This window comes from Acomys russatus, chromosome 3, assembly GCF_903995435.1.
Source record: "Acomys russatus chromosome 3, mAcoRus1.1, whole genome shotgun sequence".
Classification (NCBI taxonomy): Eukaryota; Metazoa; Chordata; class Mammalia; order Rodentia; family Muridae; genus Acomys; species Acomys russatus.
In genome coordinates this window covers 63,191,990-63,211,863 of record NC_067139.1, presented here as the reverse complement: position 1 = coordinate 63,211,863, position 19,874 = coordinate 63,191,990, and the positions used below count along the sequence as shown (strand labels likewise).

The following is a 19,874-nucleotide window of genomic DNA, read 5'->3' as shown; positions in this document are numbered from 1 at the left end:
CAGACTCTTTGTATTCAAATTTTGGTTCAGAAAAGCATTTTACTCAGGCAGTGCTGAAATGTCAGCATGTACTCCTTAATATCTACTTTTATGACTGTTTTTGCTTGTTTTCTGATCTCTTTGGGCCTACCTTCCATCTGGTTGGTGGACTGTAGCTACCCCTCTCTTTCTTTTTTTTCTCTCTCTCTTTCTTTCTTTGTTTTGTTTTGTTTTGTTTTCAAAACAGGGTTTCTCTGTGTAGTCCTGACTGTTCTGGACTTGCTGTGTAGACCAGGTTGTCCTTGAACTCACAGAGATGCCTCTGCCTCTGAGTACTGGAGTTACAGGCATGTACCACCACACTCTGCTTAGCCACCTCTCTAAGCCAGCAGCCCCACCCCACTTGACTAGAAAACCCTCTACTTTGGTCTGATCTTAAGTGTCACTCAAATCATATTATTGATGTGAATATATTATTATTTTTCTTTAAAAAAAAAAAAAAGATTTAGTTATAGAGCCGGGCATGGTGGTGCATGCCATTAATCCTAGCACTCGAGAGTCAGACACAGAGGCAGGTGGATTGTTGTGAGAGTTCAGGACAGCCAGGGCTACACAGAGAAATCGTGTCTTGAAAAACCAAAAAAGAAAAAGAAAATATATTTAGTTATTTTTATTTTATGTGCATTGGTGTTTTGCCTGAATGTATGTCTGTGTAAGGGTATTGAATCTCCTGAGACTGGAGTTACACACTGACATGTGAGTGCTGGGAATTGAACCTGGATCCTCTGGAAGAACAGCCACTGCTCTTAACCAGGGAGCCATCTCTCCACACCCATGGTTATATTTTTCATATCAATTTATAAGTCTAATAAAATACTATAGTTTTTAGCAGATAGTTACTTTTTTCAAACTAAAAGCAGCTAGCTGGGTTGTAGTTTAAATATACTAATGTTTGAGGTAAACTTTACTAAAATTCTTCATTACTCTATAATTTATAATCTCATGTATTTATCATATATGATTTTAAGGAAAATTATCTTATGATCCTTTTTTTTTTTAATTAAAATATTTTAGTAGTATATTTTGTTCCTGTTTTGCTTTTTCAAGACAGGGTTTCTCTGTGTAATAGTACTGGCTATCCTGGAACTTGCTTTGTAGATCAGGCTCACCTGGAACTTAAAGAGATCTGCTTGCCTCTACCTCCTGAGTACTGACTGGGATTAAAGGTGTGTGCCACTCTACCTGGCTAATATTTTTTGACATAAAGTTTGGAGATCCTTTTCTCTAACTGTATTATAAATTATATCTACCAATACTAAAGATATTTACACTGAATTTAATATGTCAAGCCCTTTAATTTTACCATTACTTTTCTTAAAGGATTCACCAAAAGCCCAGCTACGCAGGACAATAGAATGTTGTCGGACCAATTTGTGCAACCAATATTTGCAGCCTACACTGCCCCCTGTCATTATAGGTAGGTCAGCCCAGGAAAGTCTGGGCATGATTCTTTTGTAACTTACTTGTCTGTAACAGTAACCAAGCTACCTAGAACTTAGTGCTGCCATTTCCCCCCTTTTTGTAAGGGGCAGTGACACTACGTTGTTGACTTGCATTCTCAGGTCCGTTTTTTGATGGCAGCGTTCGGTGGCTGGCTGTGCTCGTCTCCATGGCTGTCTGCATAATTGCTATGGTCATCTTCTCCAGCTGCTTTTGCTACAAGTAAGAAGATACTTTTTAATTTTTCCTGTTATTTATTCTTTTATGTTTAAGAATACTCAAGGCTTTCTTGTTTGTAGAATAGTGAACTTTGTAATGTCTGGAATTTTAAAGCAAATTCTCAGATAGCATAACCTGTTTTCCAGTTTGGGACTTTTTTCAGTGAAATGGAATTATCGATGAAGCATATTAGTAAGGCCATAAATAAATCTGTACATGAAGAATTTTACAATGTGATGATGTTATCAAGTTTTAAGAACCCAAAGGAAAAGACAAATTCATTAAGTAAATTTGGTATTTGGTTGCTATATAGAAAAAATTAAATTGGGCAATTTCCTACACAGAACCAGATTAGACTGGAACTTTATATTCATATGCATACTTTAGAAACCTTTTTAAGTCTACCTCAACTTGGAAGCAAACAAGGAAGTAAATAAAATATAAAGTAGTGTCAGCTACATAAAAATGGAAGTGCGTGGCACAAAAAACCCACAAGAAGTTGGAAGATGGAACAAATGAAAACTATTGGCAGTTGCTGCATCAAGTGATTGCTTTTATACATATAAAAAGAATTTCTGTAAATTAAAAAGTATAATTCAGTGGGGAATTCGACAAAAGTGGATAAATTTTTTTAAGAAATATGCACGGCTTTCTGAAGGTTTGTGTTTTTTGGGACAGGGTCTCACAGTGTGACCCTGGTTAGCTTTGAACTCACTGTATAGACCAGGTTGGCCTGGAACTGACAGAGATTGACTTGCCTTTGCCTCTCAGGAGCTAGAATTAAAGGTGTACACTTTTATTCCTGGCTGCGTGCCTTTAAAAAAAAAAAAAAGAGTATCCTTAATACTAAAATTAAAATTTTTGAGATATTTTTTATCTACCATATAGGCAAAGACGTGTGTGTGTGTGTGTGTGTGTGTGTGTGTGTGTGTGTGTGTAGTCATTCTCCATTCTAGTTTTTGAGACAGTGGCTCTTTGGAACTCATTGTTCATTGTTGTGGCTAGAGGGGCTTGTCAGTAAGCCTAGGGATCCTCTTGTCTCTGCCTCCCCAGTGCTGGGGTTACAGTTACGCCCTAGTTTCACGGTGCTGGTGTTGTCCTTGTGCTTGTCCTTACACAGTTCCTTACTGACATCGTCATCCTTGCCCGTCACATGCTTTACAGAAGAGTTTTTCCTTTTTGGGTTTTCAAGACAGGGTTTCTCTGTGTAGCCCTGGCTGTTCTGAAACTTGCTCTGTAGACCAGGCTGGCCTCGAACCCAGGGATCCATCTGCCTCTGCCTCTGCCTTCCAAATGCTGGGACTAAAGGGGTATGCTACCACCACCCAGCTCAGAGATTTTTTTTTTTTTTTTAAGATAAAAATAACACATTGAGGGAGTCAGTCTGAGCTACAGAATGAGATCCTGTTTCAAAACAAACAAAAATTTACTGTGAAACAGACAAACAAGCCAATCTACCAATTATGGTGTGAGACAGGATAATGAAAACAAAAGAGATATGGTGAACAATTTAATGGCCTTGGCTTGCCAGACAAGCCTGCATCTTATAAACCAGGTGGGATTCTTAGGGAGAAAAAAACCTATTCTGATTAGAGTTAAGTGATATATGGCCTAGCCAGAGTAAGCCTTTACCAGTGGGCCCTGCAAGTCTCTCACAGTGAATGCTGACCTCGGGAAAGGGGAAACAAAGGATTTAAGCTCCTGCCTGAAGAATATTTGGCTTCATGACGTGGAGAGGGAGCATAGATAGAGCCCATCAGATTCTCAGATGAGAAATACAGGTGAGAGTCTAGGGAGATTGCATCAGCTGTCTTCATGGAACAGGGTACTAGGGAATAGAGAGCCTCACAGGAAAAGACCTGAGTTCGGCAGATGAACTTCAGGTTATGAAGAACAGCTGAAAGGACTGGAGGAAATAGTACTGGTTTTATGTGTATGGCTGTTAGGCAGCATGTAAATCTGTGCACCACATGTGTGTAGTGTCCTTGGAGGCCAAAAGAGTTGTTAGCCACCAGTGGCTGTTGGGATTGAACCCAGGTTCTCTGGAAGAGCAGCCCATGCTCTTAACCTCTGAGCCATCTCACTAGCACCAAAGAGAAATTTTTAATGCAGGTGGAAAAGGACAGATTATAGCCTGGGCTGACCTAAGGGCTTGCTATATGCACTTGGCTGGCCTTGCAGTCACTGATCTCAGTCTGACCATATCTCTCCAGTGCTGGGATTAAGGGCATATAAAGTTTTAGCACAAAGATACAATTTTTAAGAGTATGTGTATTTGTAGATATGAGGTACGTAACTTTCTATGCCGAATATCCTTTCAGATTTTTTACAGCTATGATACCATGTTGCGTACTGCTAGTAGGGCCTTGAATTCAGGATCTTGTGTAACTCTCTACCACTGGCGCGTGTGTGTGTGTGTGCATGTGTGCGTGTGTGCGTGTGTATTCACTTGCTAATAGACTGTGGCCATTGCTTCATATTAGCGTAACATATAGCAAGCATCTGTCTCATAAACTCCATTCTTAACTGTAGCAGAATTTTTTCCCGTGGGAAGATTGACTGGGCTCCAGTTCTACCTGAAGGAATGGTAAGAATCCAGGCTCAGAGTGTCACACACTTCCAATTTTAACAGTAGATTGTTTTATGCTTTTTTAAAGACATTACTGTAAGAGCATTTCAAGCAGAGGTCGTTACAACCGTGATTTGGAACAGGACGAAGCATTTATTCCAGTAGGAGAATCATTGAAAGACCTGATTGACCAGTCACAGAGCTCTGGCAGTGGATCTGGACTACCTTTATTGGTAAGCTAAAGGTGCTTGTTAATATGAATGGTGTGTTGATACAAATGTGTTATCATGGGTAAGCAGGAATCTTAGTTATTGCAGATTAGGAAATAATAGACATTTTTTTCTCAAGTAGTAATGCAAGATGAAATAATAATGTGAGCCAAGAAAATTAAGGATAGGCAGGGTAAAACCATAAATAAAGAAGTCTGATGCTTACATAAAAGGTTAGAATATTAGGTCCTATGCAAATGCAAGCTAGCTACATATCTTGCTCTAAGCTTTTTTTCTTCCTTCCACTTCAATGCTGGCATTTGAGCCAAGAACCATGGGAATGCCAGGCAAGCATTCTGCCAATAAACTACATCCTCAGCACTTGAGATCTGAGACAAAGTCTTGCAGAATTCAGGTTGCCCTTGAACCTGAGGTCCTCTGCTTCTGTTTCTGCTTCCTAAATGCTGGGATTACAGGCACAAGCCACCATTCCACAGCTAGGTGTTCTAAGGTTTTTAGTAACCAACAGAAACATAACTGTAAACTAATTGGCTGAAGGAAGTATAACTTTTAGGCTAAAAAGGGCTACAAAATAACTTTAATGAATGGTTGGATGGGTGGGTAGATGGATGGAGATTATCAGCTTCAGAGATGGAGAACAGCATTCTGAGGCAAACCTCCTGATCACAACACTGCATTTCCAGGACTTGAACTCACATACTCCAGAAGAGCAGCAGGTGGTCTTAACATTCTCCAGCCCTTTACATTTTATCTTCTGTATAAATTATACTTGAATAATCCTGATTTTAAAACATTACAGAAAGTATCTATGCTAAGTGATACATGTCAGCCAGTTGAGTTTTGCATAGCTCCAGCCTCAGATGTATACTTCCAGCCAGAGCAGCATGTTCTTTTTCATTTATAATTACTAGTAGTCTGAAAATAAAAATGACATATATACTGTACTTCAGAACTACCTATATTCTGAGCCAGGAGTAGAATTCAAGCAAAGGTATGTATGTTTAAAGAATTGTAATTCTGACAAGTACAGCTGGGGGAGGCCTGGCCAGGGTAGAAGTAAAGACATTAAAGCTAGATAAACAGCACTCTACAGAAAATTGGGCCTGCAGCAGGAGCCTGTGGGAGGAATTAATGAGTGAATTATAAAACGTTGGACTAGAGCTTGAGGATTTGTTTAGTGTTTGGAGGTTCCAGCAGGGAGCAAAGATGCTTCTATACCCTTGTCTGAAGACCGTTCCATCTCTATTTGGGGAAATTTAGAGATGAGTCCGATGGGGTGGTAAGAGAAGGAAGGATACCTGCCTGGCCATCTAGATCAGCTGAATTAACCCTGACAGTCAATGGGGTGATAGGTGTCGTCGTAGCCAGATCACCCTCTCGTTCAAAGATGGTAAGAGCCAGAAGTGGTGGATGACTCCACGGAAACAACATCTTCCAAACATAACAAGAGCAATACACATAAGAGCTCAGAAACTCTCAACATGCACAGCTTCAAACAAAACCAAATCCCAGCACAGAGAAGGGGAGGTAGGCACATAGTCTCACCTCTAACCAAAAAAAATCTGGGAGGAATTTGGGGAGGGAAAGACATGATCAAAATATACTGTATGAAAAAAAAGTTTAAAAATGTTGGAGGTAGTGAAAACTGGGGCTGGGTCAAGCCATCTAGGATCTTAGACTGAGTTGAGGGGTTTTAATTATCATTTACATTTGATTTTGCTGCATAATAAATCAGCCTGAACTCACTGGCTGGAAGCTAAAAAATTATTTCTCATAATTATGGATCTTGTTGGGAAGTTTGTTTTCTAGACTTGCTCAGCTACTGAGCAATATATACTACACACACACACTATATAATGTTATATAACAATATATGATATGCTTATATAATATGACATAGTATATATGAGCACATATATACTATATACAGTATATTGATTATATTGATGCTGTGTATCATAGCCTATATCTTGTGTAGTTGATATGGTGGCTATGATACACAGCACCTGTGAGGTCTACTTGTCACACATTTGCTGTTCTGATGCCCAAAAGAAGTAACCCAGCACTCAGGAGGCAGAGGCAGGTGGATCGCTGTGAGTTCAAGGCCAGCCTGGTCTACAAAGCGAGTCCAGGACAGCCAAGGCTACACAGAAACCCTGTCTCAAAAAACTGGGGAAAAAAAAAAAGTAACCAAAGCCCAGGTGTGTGTAGGGAAGGAGAGTCCTCAGGGGTGGCTGTTTAAATTTGTCCCAATGAGTAGCCTGTGTGTGATTTCAGAATACATTGTTCATTTCTGCCACCCCCCCACCCCCACCCCCAGCCCCCCGGCAGGGTTTATTTGTGTAGCCTTGGTTGTCCTTGACACACTTTGTAGACCTGGCTGGCCTCGAGCTCACAGTGGCTGCCTGCCTCTTCCGCCCTGGGTGCTGGGATTAAAGGTGTGTACCACCACATTGGCTTCATTGCTGCTTTTAAATAGTGTAAACTTAAATGTTGGAGTTAATATATTTGTATTAAAGCTACTTGGATATGCCACGCTTTTTAATGGCATGGCGTATCAGCCCTGAGTTAGCCTTAATAGAGTTTTCATCAAGAGCTCACAACTCTACTTTTTTTTTCATGTAGGTTCAGCGAACTATTGCCAAGCAGATTCAGATGGTTCGGCAGGTTGGTAAAGGCCGGTATGGAGAAGTATGGATGGGTAAATGGCGTGGTGAAAAAGTGGCTGTCAAAGTGTTTTTTACCACTGAAGAAGCTAGCTGGTTTAGAGAGACAGAAATCTACCAGACGGTGTTAATGCGTCATGAAAATATACTTGGTAAGTGTCCTTTGCTTTCCTAAGTTCCTCATTCCAGCAAGATTGTTAGGGTACGGGGGGAGAGCCTGCCATGTGCTTGTGTAGCTGTAAGAGCTCCAGTAGAATTCTCAGTGAAGCAACACACAATCTTGAATGTCCAGAAAGAGTTTTTCTATTCTAAACAACATTGAGTTTCAGAAGGATTGTAAGTGCTGGTTTAATGAACTTAAATAATCATGGAAGCCAAGTCTTCTGTAGAGAACTTCAGTGCTTTTCTAGGGTAGCTTTAACTGCACCAGCCTCTTACCCTTTGTCATTAGGAGAACCCAATATAAAGGAAAAAAGAACCACCCAATGTTTAACTTTAATGGATTTTGTATTCCCAGTATGTGTTCCTTTCATTACCATATCTATATAGTTGTGAAATAATGTAGGTATCTCATCAGTAGAGTGTATAAACATATCTAGCTTTCCTGAGTTTTCTTTTCAGCTGCTATTTCATTATCTCTTAATTTGTAAAGTGTACTGCTTATTGTCAAGCACAGACCTTTAAATTCATTCCCTATTGCTACTATAAAAAATTATCATGAAGTGTTGGAGAGATGGCCCAGAAGTTAAGAGCACTGACTGCTCTTGCAGAGGTCCCAAGTTCAATGCCCAGCAGCCATACATAAAGTGATCTAATTCCTTCTTCCAGCCTGCAGGTGTACTTGCAGGCAGAGCACTGTATACATAATAATAAAGAGTGGCTTAAAACATCAGACGAATGGCTGGGTGTGGTAGTACACGCCTTTAATCCTAGCACTCAGGTGGATCTCTGAGCTCAGGGCTAGCCTGGTCTACAGAATGAATTTCAGGGCAGCCAGCACTACCTAGAGGAACCCTGTCTGGAAAAACAAAAAGAAAAAGCAATCAGAATCAGAATCAGGGTGGGGAGATGACTTACTTGTTGAAGGATTCCCTAATAAGCAGAGACCTGAATTTAGAAGTCACTTAAAGACTGAAATGCGATATAACACAAGCTCATAATGACAGTGGTGGTGAGGTGTGGAAGGTGGGACAGGTAATCTCTGGAGCTCTCTGACTACTAGCCTAGCCTGCCTACTGTGGTTCCAGGCTGGTGAGACATTCCAGTCTTGGGAGGTATGAGGCACCAGGTGAACAACACATAAGGTTGCCCCCTGACTGCCACAGACACTCTCACTCCCATGTGTACATGTATCTACACACACAGAAAGAAAACAACCCATCATTCTCCTCAGTTGTAGGATCCAGAATTTTAAATGAAGCTGTTGGCAGGGCCACGCCCTGTTGGAAGGTTTCTTCCTGGCTATAGCAGGCTTTAGTCCTCGTTGACTTACAGACAACCCCCTTTCTGTGTCACATGTGGCTTTCTCTGTGTCTCGTTGACCACATTTCCATTATCTAGAACACTGATCAGGGAATCCCAGCCCAGTCTGTGTCATGCATGCTTCATGTAAATATAAGTCCACTACAAAGATCCTGCTTCCAGTGTAGCTTAAAGTATCCAGTTTTCAACTAGAAATTAAACACTTTGTATTTTGGGGGTTTGGGGTAGGGTTTTTGTTGTTTTACTCCAGCTCTGGCAGCCACAACTTGTGCAGTCCTCCTGCCTCTGTCTCCCAAATACTGGGATTACATGAGTGTGCCAACACTCTAGGTGAAGAGCCTTTTCAAGAGAGAATCATGTAGGTAAATAGCACTTACAGGTTATTGTGTAATATATGATTTTTCTTAATTATATTATCATTGCTGTGATTAATGTTATGGTTATCATAAATTAGCTGTATGTCTTGGCACATGCCTGTAGTCCCAGCACTCTGGGTTGAGTCAGGATAATCATAAGTTTGAACACAGCCTGGACTACATGGCAAAACCTTGTCTTTAAAAATACTGTAATTGATGCTGGCCATGGTGGCGCACACCTTTAATCCCAGCACTCAGGGAGGCAGAGGCAGGAGGATCACTGTGAGTTCGAGGACAGTCTGCTCTAGGCTACACAGAGCAGCCCTGTCATGGGGAAAAAAATACTGTAAAACTGTATGACTGTATAAATCATAAGAAATGAATTTTTGGTGATATATTCAAAACATTTTTCCACTCAAATTAGCATAGCACTCTGTATATATTAAGTAGTTCATTCTAGTACCCTGATGTGCATCTATAACTGCCTAGTGTCTCTAACCTTTTAAACTCATTAACTAAACAGGTTTTATAGCTGCAGACATTAAAGGCACTGGTTCCTGGACTCAGCTGTATTTGATTACTGATTACCATGAAAATGGATCTCTCTATGACTTCCTGAAATGTGCCACACTAGACACCAGAGCCCTGCTCAAGTTAGCTTATTCTGCTGCCTGTGGTCTGTGCCACCTCCACACAGAAATTTATGGTACCCAAGGAAAGCCTGCAATTGCTCATCGAGACCTGAAGAGCAAAAACATCCTTATTAAGAAAAATGGAAGTTGCTGTATTGCTGACCTGGGCCTGGCTGTTAAATTCAACAGGTAAATGATTCTTTGTCCAGTTTGGAAATTATTTTAATATCTAACAGGTATTTGTACTTAGGGTTGTTTGGGGATGGGGATTATTGGCGATTGAACCCAGGATCCTATGTATGCTAAGTAAACACTCTGCTATTAAACACATACCCAGCCACTATCAATAATTGATTGCCTTTTTTTTTAATGCATTTATTTCAGTTTACCTGCAGTTGCTCTGTTTGCAGATACAGTTGTCCATGTTACATATAAAGTAACTTGTGACCTAAATAATGAGCGTTAAGTTTGCTTCCAGTTCATCTGTATTTTATTTAATTATTTATCATATATGAGTGCTTTGCCTGCATGTACACCTGCAGGCCAGAAAAGGGGATTATATCACATTATAGATGGTTGTCAGCCACCATGTGGTTGCCGGGAACTGAACTCAGGACCTCTAGAAGAGCAGGCAGTGCTTTTAACCACTGAGCCATCTCTCCAGCCCTCAGTTCATCTGTATTTTAAAAAACGTTATTATGGGCCTGGAGAGATGTCTCAGAGGTTAAGAGCACAGGCTACTCTTCCAAGACCCTAAGTTCAATTCCCAGCAAACACATGGTGGCTCACAACCATCTATGAGATCTGGTGCCTTCTTCTGGTGTACAGCCATACATGCAGGTGTAACACTGTATACATAATAAATAAATACATTTTTTAAAAAAGTTACTGTGAAGGCGGGCAGTGGTGGCATACACCTTTAATCCCAGCACTTGGGAGGCAGAGGTAACTGAATCTCTTGAATTCTAGGACAGCCAGTACTACTCAGAGAAACCCTGCCTCAAAAAAAAAAACCAAAAAAGTTATTATGAACATTGTTGAATTTTATACATTTATACATATTATTCTATTCTTGAGCACTTGCTTAAGTATTTTTTTCTTTATGGATTTCTAGATAAGGGAGGCTACTGGAAGAGTTTCCGCACGGCATATTGTATATACTGCTTCAGAACAGTATAGTGTGTGAATGTATACTCCTGTGAATAGGGGGAGATAATTAGTCAGTTTCTTTTGGTATTGTCAGTTTTCTAAAGCAACTAGAACTGTGAAAATGTCAGGCAACTTCTGAAGCAGTTATAATGTTTAAGAGTTGAGCAGTTGTTCCACGTTTCAGAATTCATTTAAGGCCACAAAATAAATACACTAGTTGAGAGACTACAAAGATGACGTAGCAGTTAAGTGCACTTACTGCTCTTGTGAGGACCTGGGGTCCCATTCCTAGCACCCATCAGGCTTCTCACCTACCTATAACTCCAGTTCCAGGGGACCTGCCTCCATGGACACCTGCACTCACTTGCTGCGTATAAACTCATGGAGGCACACAAACATCCACATAATTAATTGATTAACAAATATTTTGTTGTTTATTTTGAGGCAGGAATTCACTTTGTCACCTGGACTGGTCTGGAACTATGTGAGCCAGGCTTACCTTGAACACACAGAGATCCTCTTGCCTCTGGGATTAAAGGCATGTGTCACCACACCTGACCTAAAGAGTGTGTGTGTGTGTGTTTGTTTATGTTTGTATGTTTTGTTGTTGTTTTGGGGAGTAGGGTGGTGGTTGTTGCTTTGCTTTTGGTTTTTGGGTTTTTTTGTTTTGGTTTTGGTTTTTTGAGATAGGGTTTCACCATGTAGCCTTGGCTGTCCTGGACTCCCTTTGTAGACCAGGCTGGTCTCAAACTCACAGCTATCAGCCTGCCTCTGCCTCCCAAGTGCTGGGATTAAAGGTGTGTGCCACCACACCTGGCTGTGGTTTTTGGTTTTTCAAGACAGGGTTTCTCTGTGTATGTGCTGCCAAAGCAAGTACCATTAACAGTGTCTTGATTAGTGTACTATTTGTTGGCTTAAATAGTTATCAGATGTTGTTGGGGTTTTTTTTGTTTGTCTGTTTGTTTTTCATTTTTACGAATACAGAATACCTGGCAGAAAGCAGCTGAAGGAAGGAAAGATTTGTTGTGGCTCGTAGGTTAAGTCCATCATGGCAGGGAAACCAAAGGGACCATTGAGGGGCTGGTGGTGCTACATGCAGGCAGAGAGCACATGCTTGGCTTGCTTTTGCCTTTCTCCCTTTTTATTAAGTCTGGGCTCCAGCTGATGTGAGGTTCTGTCTACATCCAAGTTAAGTCATCCCTCTCTTATTGAAACCACTGGGAATAACCTCAAAGACACATCAGAGTTGTATATCTCAAATGATCCCAAATTCATTAAATAGGCATTAAAATTAAATATCATAGGCCCATCTTTTGCCAACTTGACACCCAAACTCTTTATTTTGTTTTTTTTAAGACAGAGTTTCTCTATGTAGCCTTGGCTGTCCTAGACTCACTTTGTAGACCTGGTTAGCCTCAAACTCACAGTGATCCACCTGCCTCTGCCTCCCGAGTGCTGGGGTTAAAGGCATGCACCACCACACCCTGCAACACCCGAACTCTTGACATTTAAGCCATAACATTCCACCTTTGAATATTAACATTCATGGCTTATCTCATGATAACCATGCAGAGTGGATTTAGCTCTCTGTGTAAGTCCCTAAAGTCTTAACAGCTCTAATATTACTGAAAACCATGGTTCAGTACAAGATATGAGAGCACACACTTCTAATCCCAGCACTCAGGAGCCAGAGGCCTATAGATTCTCTGTGAGTTTGAGGACAGCCAGTGCAACATAGTGGAAAGACCTTGTCTCCAAAAACAAAACAAAACCAAAATTATATAAACAAACCAGCAACAATAATAAGAGTGCCAGGTCAGCCAGGCATAGTGGCACATGCTTTTAATCCCATCATTTGGGAAGCAGAGGCAGGTGGATCACTGTGAGTTCAAGGCCAGCCTAGTCTACAAAGCGAGTGTAGGATAGCCAAGGCTATACACAGAGAAACTCTGTCTCGAAAAAACCAAAACCAAAAACAAAACAGCAACAAGAAAGAATGCCAGTTCAGAGTTTCTCACACAGTTGGAGCAATGCCTTAACTGTTAGCCCTTTTGAGATAAAAATTAGGTAGATATTTCCAAAATACTATGTCACAGAATAAACATTTGCATTCTGGAAGGAAAGAATATAAATACAGCAAGGGAACTAGACTGAAACCCAGAACAACCACTGGGCCTTGCGGCTCCATATATGAGTGTCATCCATGCTGCAGTGAGCTTAGGTAGCACCACATTCTGTTTTTCTACCTGCAGTAAATGTAGCCCTTCTCGTAGGCTGGGCCTGTTTCATGCTTATAGCTTTTCTTGAGTGCACATTTGTAGTACTAGCATCTCTAGATTCCTAGTGCTCTTATTTTAGGGAATTCAACCCTGCTACATAGTCCCTGAGGAGCCTTGATAAAGCCTCCATGGCCATATAACTTTTGCATTTGTTATGCCTGATGAACCACATGGGTGACTCTTACGAATTCTGCTTTCTCATCATGTAGTCAGTCTGGCTCCTTTCTGTCACAGCTCTACTGGCCTGTCTACCTTGACAGCTCAAACTGGGAAAACTCTTCTCTATAGGGTCATTTTGGAGCAGGGTTAAATAAAATACTTTTCTAAAACCATACTCTAATAATTAAATAGATGGTTCTATAGTTAATTATAAGTTTTGGTTGGGAGACTTTATTCATTTAAAAATTATGTACTTTTCACTTAAAATTTAAATGTATATATTATATACATATATATTCATAAATATATAGTGATATGTAATAATTTATTTCCACAATTTCTAAAAGACAGTATATCTATCAGTAGCTCACTGACTGAAAGAAACCAGACAATCCTGTCTTTTTTTAAAACAAGATTTATTTATTATTATATATACAGTGCTCTGCCTGCATGTTCACTTCCAAACCAGAAGAGAGCATCAGATCACATTACAGATGGTTATGAGCCACCATGTGGTTGCTGGGAATTGAACTCAGGACCTGTGGAAGAGCAGGCGGCGCTCTTAACCATTGAGCCATCTCTGTAGCCCTGACAATCCTGCTTTTAAGTGACTTAGTGAGCCATTGCTTTACACTAAGTTCAAGTCAGTGTAGTAAAAGGTTATGATCTGTGGAATAGTAAAGACAGTTCAGGGAAATGTGATTAGGCACCTTGGTAGCCTAGGACTTGGCTGCCCTAAGTTAGTGAACAGAATAGTACAGTGTGAATTACTGACCTGTTACCTCGGCTCATTCTTAATATAGGCTCTACTTTTCTTTGTGTTTGTATTGGTTCAACCAAAGTCAGGAAAATAATTTTATAGTATCAGAATGTTATCCAACTTTATTATGCATAATGGCGAACCATGGTCATACTCCTTTATGAAATATTCCTTTTAAAAAGGTGGGTTTTTTTTGTTTGTTTGTTTTGTTTTTTGCGTGGTGGCGCATGCCTTTAATTCCAGCACTTGGGAGGCAGAGGCAGGTGGGTTGCTGTGGGTTCGAGGCCAGGCTGGACTACAAAGTGAGTCCAGGACAGTCAAGACTACACAGAGAGACCCTGTCTCGAAAAAAAACAAAACAAAAATAAATAAATTAATAAAAAGGGAGTTTTATACTCCTTTTAAAAAGTAAGTAAGGTGGAGGTACAGTCCAGTGAGATGGCTGAATGGTGAAGGAAAGAACTGAATCCTGCAAGTCGTCCTCTCACCTCCACACATGCACCCTGAATGCCACAGCTAGAATGACATGCTGTCTTCAGATTTTCTCCACTAAGCAAGTAGTGCTTAGGGTTAGAGATGACTCAGTGGTTAGAGTTATCACCAGCCCCCCATGTGCATGACCCAGCTCCAAGGGATCCACTGCCCTCTTCTGCCATCTGCAGATACTTCACTCACATAGCATATACACACACTGTGTGTGTGTGTTGGAGGGCGTTGTTTCTCAAGTCAGGGTTTCTCTGTGTAGCTCTGACTCTGGACCACCAGGATGGCCTCAAACTCATATCTGCCTGACTCTGCCTCCAAGTTCTGGGATTAAAAGTGTGTGCCACCATAGCTGGCTTTATTTTTTATTTTTATGTGCATGGATGCCTCTGTACCACAGTTCTTGTAGAGGCCAGAAGAGGGCACCAGAGCCCCTGGAACTGGGGTTACAGATGGCTCAGAAGTTAAAAGTACTGGCTGCTCTTCCAGAGGTCCTGAGTTCATTTCCCAGCACCTACATGGTAGCTTATAACCATCTATAATGTGATCTGATGCCCTCTTCTGGCCTGAAGATGTACATGTAGGCAGAGCACTGTATATATAATAATAAATAAATAAATCTTTAAGAAATAGTGAGCTACTGTGGGTGCTGGAAACTAAACCCTGGCCCTCTGGAAAATCATCAAGTGCTTTTAATTGCTAAACCATCTCTCCAGCCCTTAAACCATTGTTTTTAATTCATCCTCAAATGAGTTTTCAGGACATATAAAGAATCTTACCAAAATAGAACATAGCCTCTAGCCTAGTTCTTAGTAGAATGAGCCAGGCCTCCACTTTCTACATTTCTTTCAGCATTCTGATTTCCCAGCTCCTATCAGTCAGCCCAGTAAGCTCTGCTTTCATCATTCGCAGGCTTCTAAACTCTTCCATGGTCTTCCCATACGCCAGTACCAACAGCATATCAACACATTATCAAGATTATCATACCAAAGGCCTGCCCCTCCTTCTGTCTGCGATGTACACTGATTATCATACCAAAGGCCTACCCCTCCTTCTGTCTGCGGTGTACACTGATGTGAGTGCAGAAGCCAGAGGAGGACCTCCAGTGTCCTGCTTTTATCATTCACTTGTTCCCTTGAGAAAGAGTCTCTCACTAAACCAGCAGGTAGGCTGGGTGTACACTGATGTGAGTGCAGAAGCCAGAGGAGGACCTCCAGTGTCCTGCTTTTATCATTCACTTGTTCCCTTGAGAAAGAGTCTCTCACTAAACCAGCAGGTAGGCTGGTAGCTGGAGCTCCATGAACCCTCTACCCACCATAGCACTAGGGTTACTGCTGGGCACATGGACATACTAGCTTCATTGCTAGAGATTTGAACTCAGGCCCTCATGTTTGTGCAACAGGTGTTCTTATCCAATGAGCCTGCCCTTAAGAACAACTTTATATATTATGTTTTGTGTTGCTGTAAGAAAATATGACAAAAGCACTAATGTTTTTAGTGGGTAAACTATTGTGCCAGTCCAACAAAACCAGCTGTTAAGGAAGGAGAGAGTCCATCATGAAAGGGAAGACATGGGGACTAGAGAAATGGCTTAGTGGTTAAGAGCACTGGCTGTTCTTCCAAAGGACCCGGGTTCAATTCCCAGCACCCACATGGCAGCTCACAACTGTCTGTAACTCCAGCTAAAATAAAAATAAATAAATAAATAAATAAATAAATAAATAAATAAATAAATAAAATTAAAAAGCGGGGGGGGGGCATTTGGTGAGAGTGTGAGGCAACTGGTCACATTGACCTGTAGTCACAGAGTGGAACACTAATTGGGGATCTTCTTGCTTACTTTTTTTTTCTTTTTCTTTTTCTTTTTCTGTTTTTATTCATTCTGGGACACCAGCCCATAGCATGATGTCACCTCATTCAGGGTGATCTGTCCTTCCTCTATTCAACTTCTCCAGAACCACCCTCAGAGGATACCCCCTACCCCAACTTTCTTAGCTGCTTCCAAATCTAGTCAAGATAACAATGAAAATTAGCCATCAGCGATGTTTTATAACAGCACACAATGCCTTGTCTAGGCTCCACTGGAAAGTAGTTCCCAGAGCCTCCCAGAGCTAGGAGCGTAAGTAACAAAACATTCATGTCTTTACGTCTAAAATTCAGTCCAAAACCCAGAAAGCTAATAAATCATTTTTTATTGATTGACTGTTTGTGTAGCTATTACTGTACTTATAATATAACTAAGTAGATTGGATCCACGAAAAATAAAACTTAATTCTGTATCTTAAATGCTAATATGCCTGTTGTGTAAGAATGGTAAAAGAAATATTCTTTTATTTTTATGCTCCTCAGATGTAATTATCTGTACTTTTATAAAATAGTCTCTCTTATTTTTTTGTTTTGTTTTGTTTTAAGATAGGGTCACATGTAGCCTAGGCTGGACCGGAACCAGCTATTTAGCCAAGAATGACCTTGAATTTCTGATGCTCCTGCCCCTACCTCATCAGTGCATAGTGTTAGGATTGTAGACATGGATCTCCATGATGAGTTTATGTGGTACTGGGGCTGGAACTCAGGGCCTCCTGTATGTATGCAGACAAGCACAGAACCAACTGAGCCCACTCTGGCCCAGCATTGTTACCATTTGTGCATTGCAGAACTTGCTTTGTGACCAATCTTCAGCTGAAATTAAGAAAGGTATTTGTGTTATCCAGTTTAGTGTGAAAAAGTCAGAGTTAGTGCTTTTGTGGCAGACATGGTACCAAGACTCAGAATAGCTATCCCAGACTGTACTAGGGATGTTATATAACATGAAGCATATAAAATCTACCAAGGTGTTATGTTTCGTAAATTTCTAGCCTCAAGAATTTATGGTGCCGGGTGTGGTGACACATGCTTTTAATCCCAGCACTTGGGAGGCAGAGGCAAGCGGATTGCTGTGAGTTCAAGGCCAGCCTGGTCTACAAAGAGAGTCCAGGACAGCCAAGGCTACCTTGGCCAAGAGAAACCCTGTCTAAAAAGAAAGAAAGAATGAATGAATGAATTTATGGTAAAGAATATAGGAACTTACACATTTTAGACAGAAAAGCATTTATAAAAATGTATAGACGTGAACAATTGTTGGCCCTCAGCCTGACCATTGATTGTCTTCTTTCTGTCATAGTGACACAAATGAAGTGGACATACCCCTGAATACCAGGGTGGGCACCAAGCGCTACATGGCTCCAGAAGTGCTGGATGAAAGCCTGAATAAAAACCATTTCCAGCCCTACATCATGGCTGACATTTATAGCTTTGGCTTGATCATTTGGGAAATGGCTCGTCGTTGTATTACAGGAGGTAGGAATTTGTATAGTGTTTCTCATTTATATTTGTTTTATCTGTCACTTAAAAAATAACCACCTAATAAGCCCTCTGTCAGCATTTCCCTGGACCACTCTCAGATGCTGTGGTTTCACTAGAATTACATTAAGACTCATACATTGTTGTTTTTACTGCTCACATACATTTCAATGAAAAGATACCTTGAAATCATTTAAGAGGAAAGGTGCTGAGCAAAATTCAGAAGAGCCAAGAGGGGCTTCCCTCTCCAGTCTATTCATACAGGACACGCTTACTTCCTCCCTCAGCCAGTGTTGTCATCCAGACAAGCTCGGTCTGCCTGCATGTCTGGTTCCTTTGCTGGCATTGTCTAGAACTCCAACCTCTCAAGAGAAAGTGGGTGTTTAGCATTACAGCAGTGTTTGCACTGACGATCAGCCAGAGACCAGTGAACTTGGAGGAGGTGACTGCGGCTGTGGAAAATGACTCCCCATTCAGGTTCCAGACAGTAGGCAAGGGCTAACCTAGTAGTCTCCTTAAGAGCAGTAGTGGGCCTGCTGTGTGAGCTTGCTCACAGATCATGATCAGTCTTTGTTTTGCAGTGGAGAGTAATAAAGATACTCACCAGTGGGAACAAATAAGTCAATAGACATTTACACTAAAAAGTTTAAGAAAATCCTATTTCTTCTCCTTCCTATTTTTCCCCCATTAAGCTTTCCATTACTTAGCCAGGTGCAGTGGGGCACGCCTATAATCCCAGCACTCAGGAGGCAGAGGCAGGCAGATCTCTGTGAGTTCAAGACCAGCCAGGTCTACAAAGTGAGACCAGGACAGCCAAGGCTACACAGAGAAACCCTGTCTCGAAAAACCAGATAGATGAATGGATGGCTAGATGGGTAGATAAATAGACAGACAGACAAGTTTCATTACTTGTAGCCCAGGCTAGCTTTAAATCACAGACCTCTAGTTTCAGATTCTCAGTATTCGACCCCCAAAAGAAACACCACACCATTGTTGACAGACCTTCACTTGTCAGATGTAGGGGAAATAATGTGTTATAAATAATAGAAAAGCGTATTTGCTGTTAAAAGTGAACCACTCAGATTGTGTTTCTTTTGAATATAGGAATCCATTCTCGGCTCTGTAGTTCAGTGAGAGCTGCTCTGTGTGCAGATTGGGAGTTGCAGCACTACCATGCCTTTCTCACTGTGCTTTCTCACTCCCTGCAGGAATAGTGGAGGAATATCAATTACCATATTACAACATGGTGCCCAGTGACCCATCCTATGAAGATATGCGGGAGGTTGTATGTGTCAAGCGCTTGCGGCCAATAGTGTCTAACCGCTGGAACAGTGACGAAGTAAGTTGGAGCCAAAGCCCTGTAGAGTGCTAGTGAGTGCCGTGCTCCTCTGTGCTCATCACACTCTCTTTGCATTTCTCTTTAGTGTCTTCGTGCAGTTTTGAAGCTAATGTCAGAATGCTGGGCACATAATCCAGCCTCCAGACTGACAGCTTTGAGAATCAAGAAGACCCTTGCAAAAATGGTTGAATCCCAGGACGTAAAGATTTGACAGTTAAATAACTGTGAGAGAGAATTTAGACTGCAAGAACTTCCCCCAAGGACTGGGTGGGATGAGCATGGAGTAGGATGCTGGTTTTCAGACTCTTTCCTCTACATCTTCACAGGCTGCTAACAGTAACCCTTTCAGTACTCTACAGAATACAAGAGTGGAGCTTCCAAACATGTCGTTCTTTATATATGGACAGCTTTGTTTTAAATGTGGGGTTTTTTTGATGCTGTTTTGGTTTTTATGAACTGCATCAAGACTCCAATCCTGATAAGAAGTCTCTGGTCAAACTCTGGGTACTCAATATCCTGTCCATAAAGTGATGCTTTCTGTGAAAGCCTAAAGAAAATTAATGAGCTCAGCAGAGATGGAGAAACACATATTTGCCTTCAATCAGAGAAAACATCTTTCTGTGTTCTGTCTTTGTAAAGAGCCTATAGATTATGATCTCTTTGGGATACTGCCTGGTTTATGATGGTGTACCATGCCTTTGATATGCACACCAGAATTCCTCTGCTGCCATGA

At 41.1% G+C, this 19,874-nt stretch overlaps 1 protein-coding gene across 1 annotated transcript in view; it reads left to right on the top strand.

Moving 5' to 3' along the window:
* The window catches only part of Bmpr1a (bone morphogenetic protein receptor type 1A), a 29,542-nt gene extending 10,120 nt beyond the window's left edge, over positions 1-19,422 (top strand). The window contains exons 4-11 of the mRNA XM_051141922.1: positions 1,360-1,456; positions 1,602-1,701; positions 4,356-4,500; positions 7,123-7,315; positions 9,525-9,822; positions 17,624-17,799; positions 19,011-19,141; positions 19,227-19,422. Of these exons, the coding sequence (XP_050997879.1) occupies positions 1,360-1,456; positions 1,602-1,701; positions 4,356-4,500; positions 7,123-7,315; positions 9,525-9,822; positions 17,624-17,799; positions 19,011-19,141; positions 19,227-19,352 (1,266 nt within the window). The 3' untranslated portion in view covers positions 19,353-19,422. The remainder of the gene's footprint in view (positions 1-1,359; positions 1,457-1,601; positions 1,702-4,355; positions 4,501-7,122; positions 7,316-9,524; positions 9,823-17,623; positions 17,800-19,010; positions 19,142-19,226) is intronic.
* The last annotated feature ends 452 nt before the right edge of the window (positions 19,423-19,874 follow it).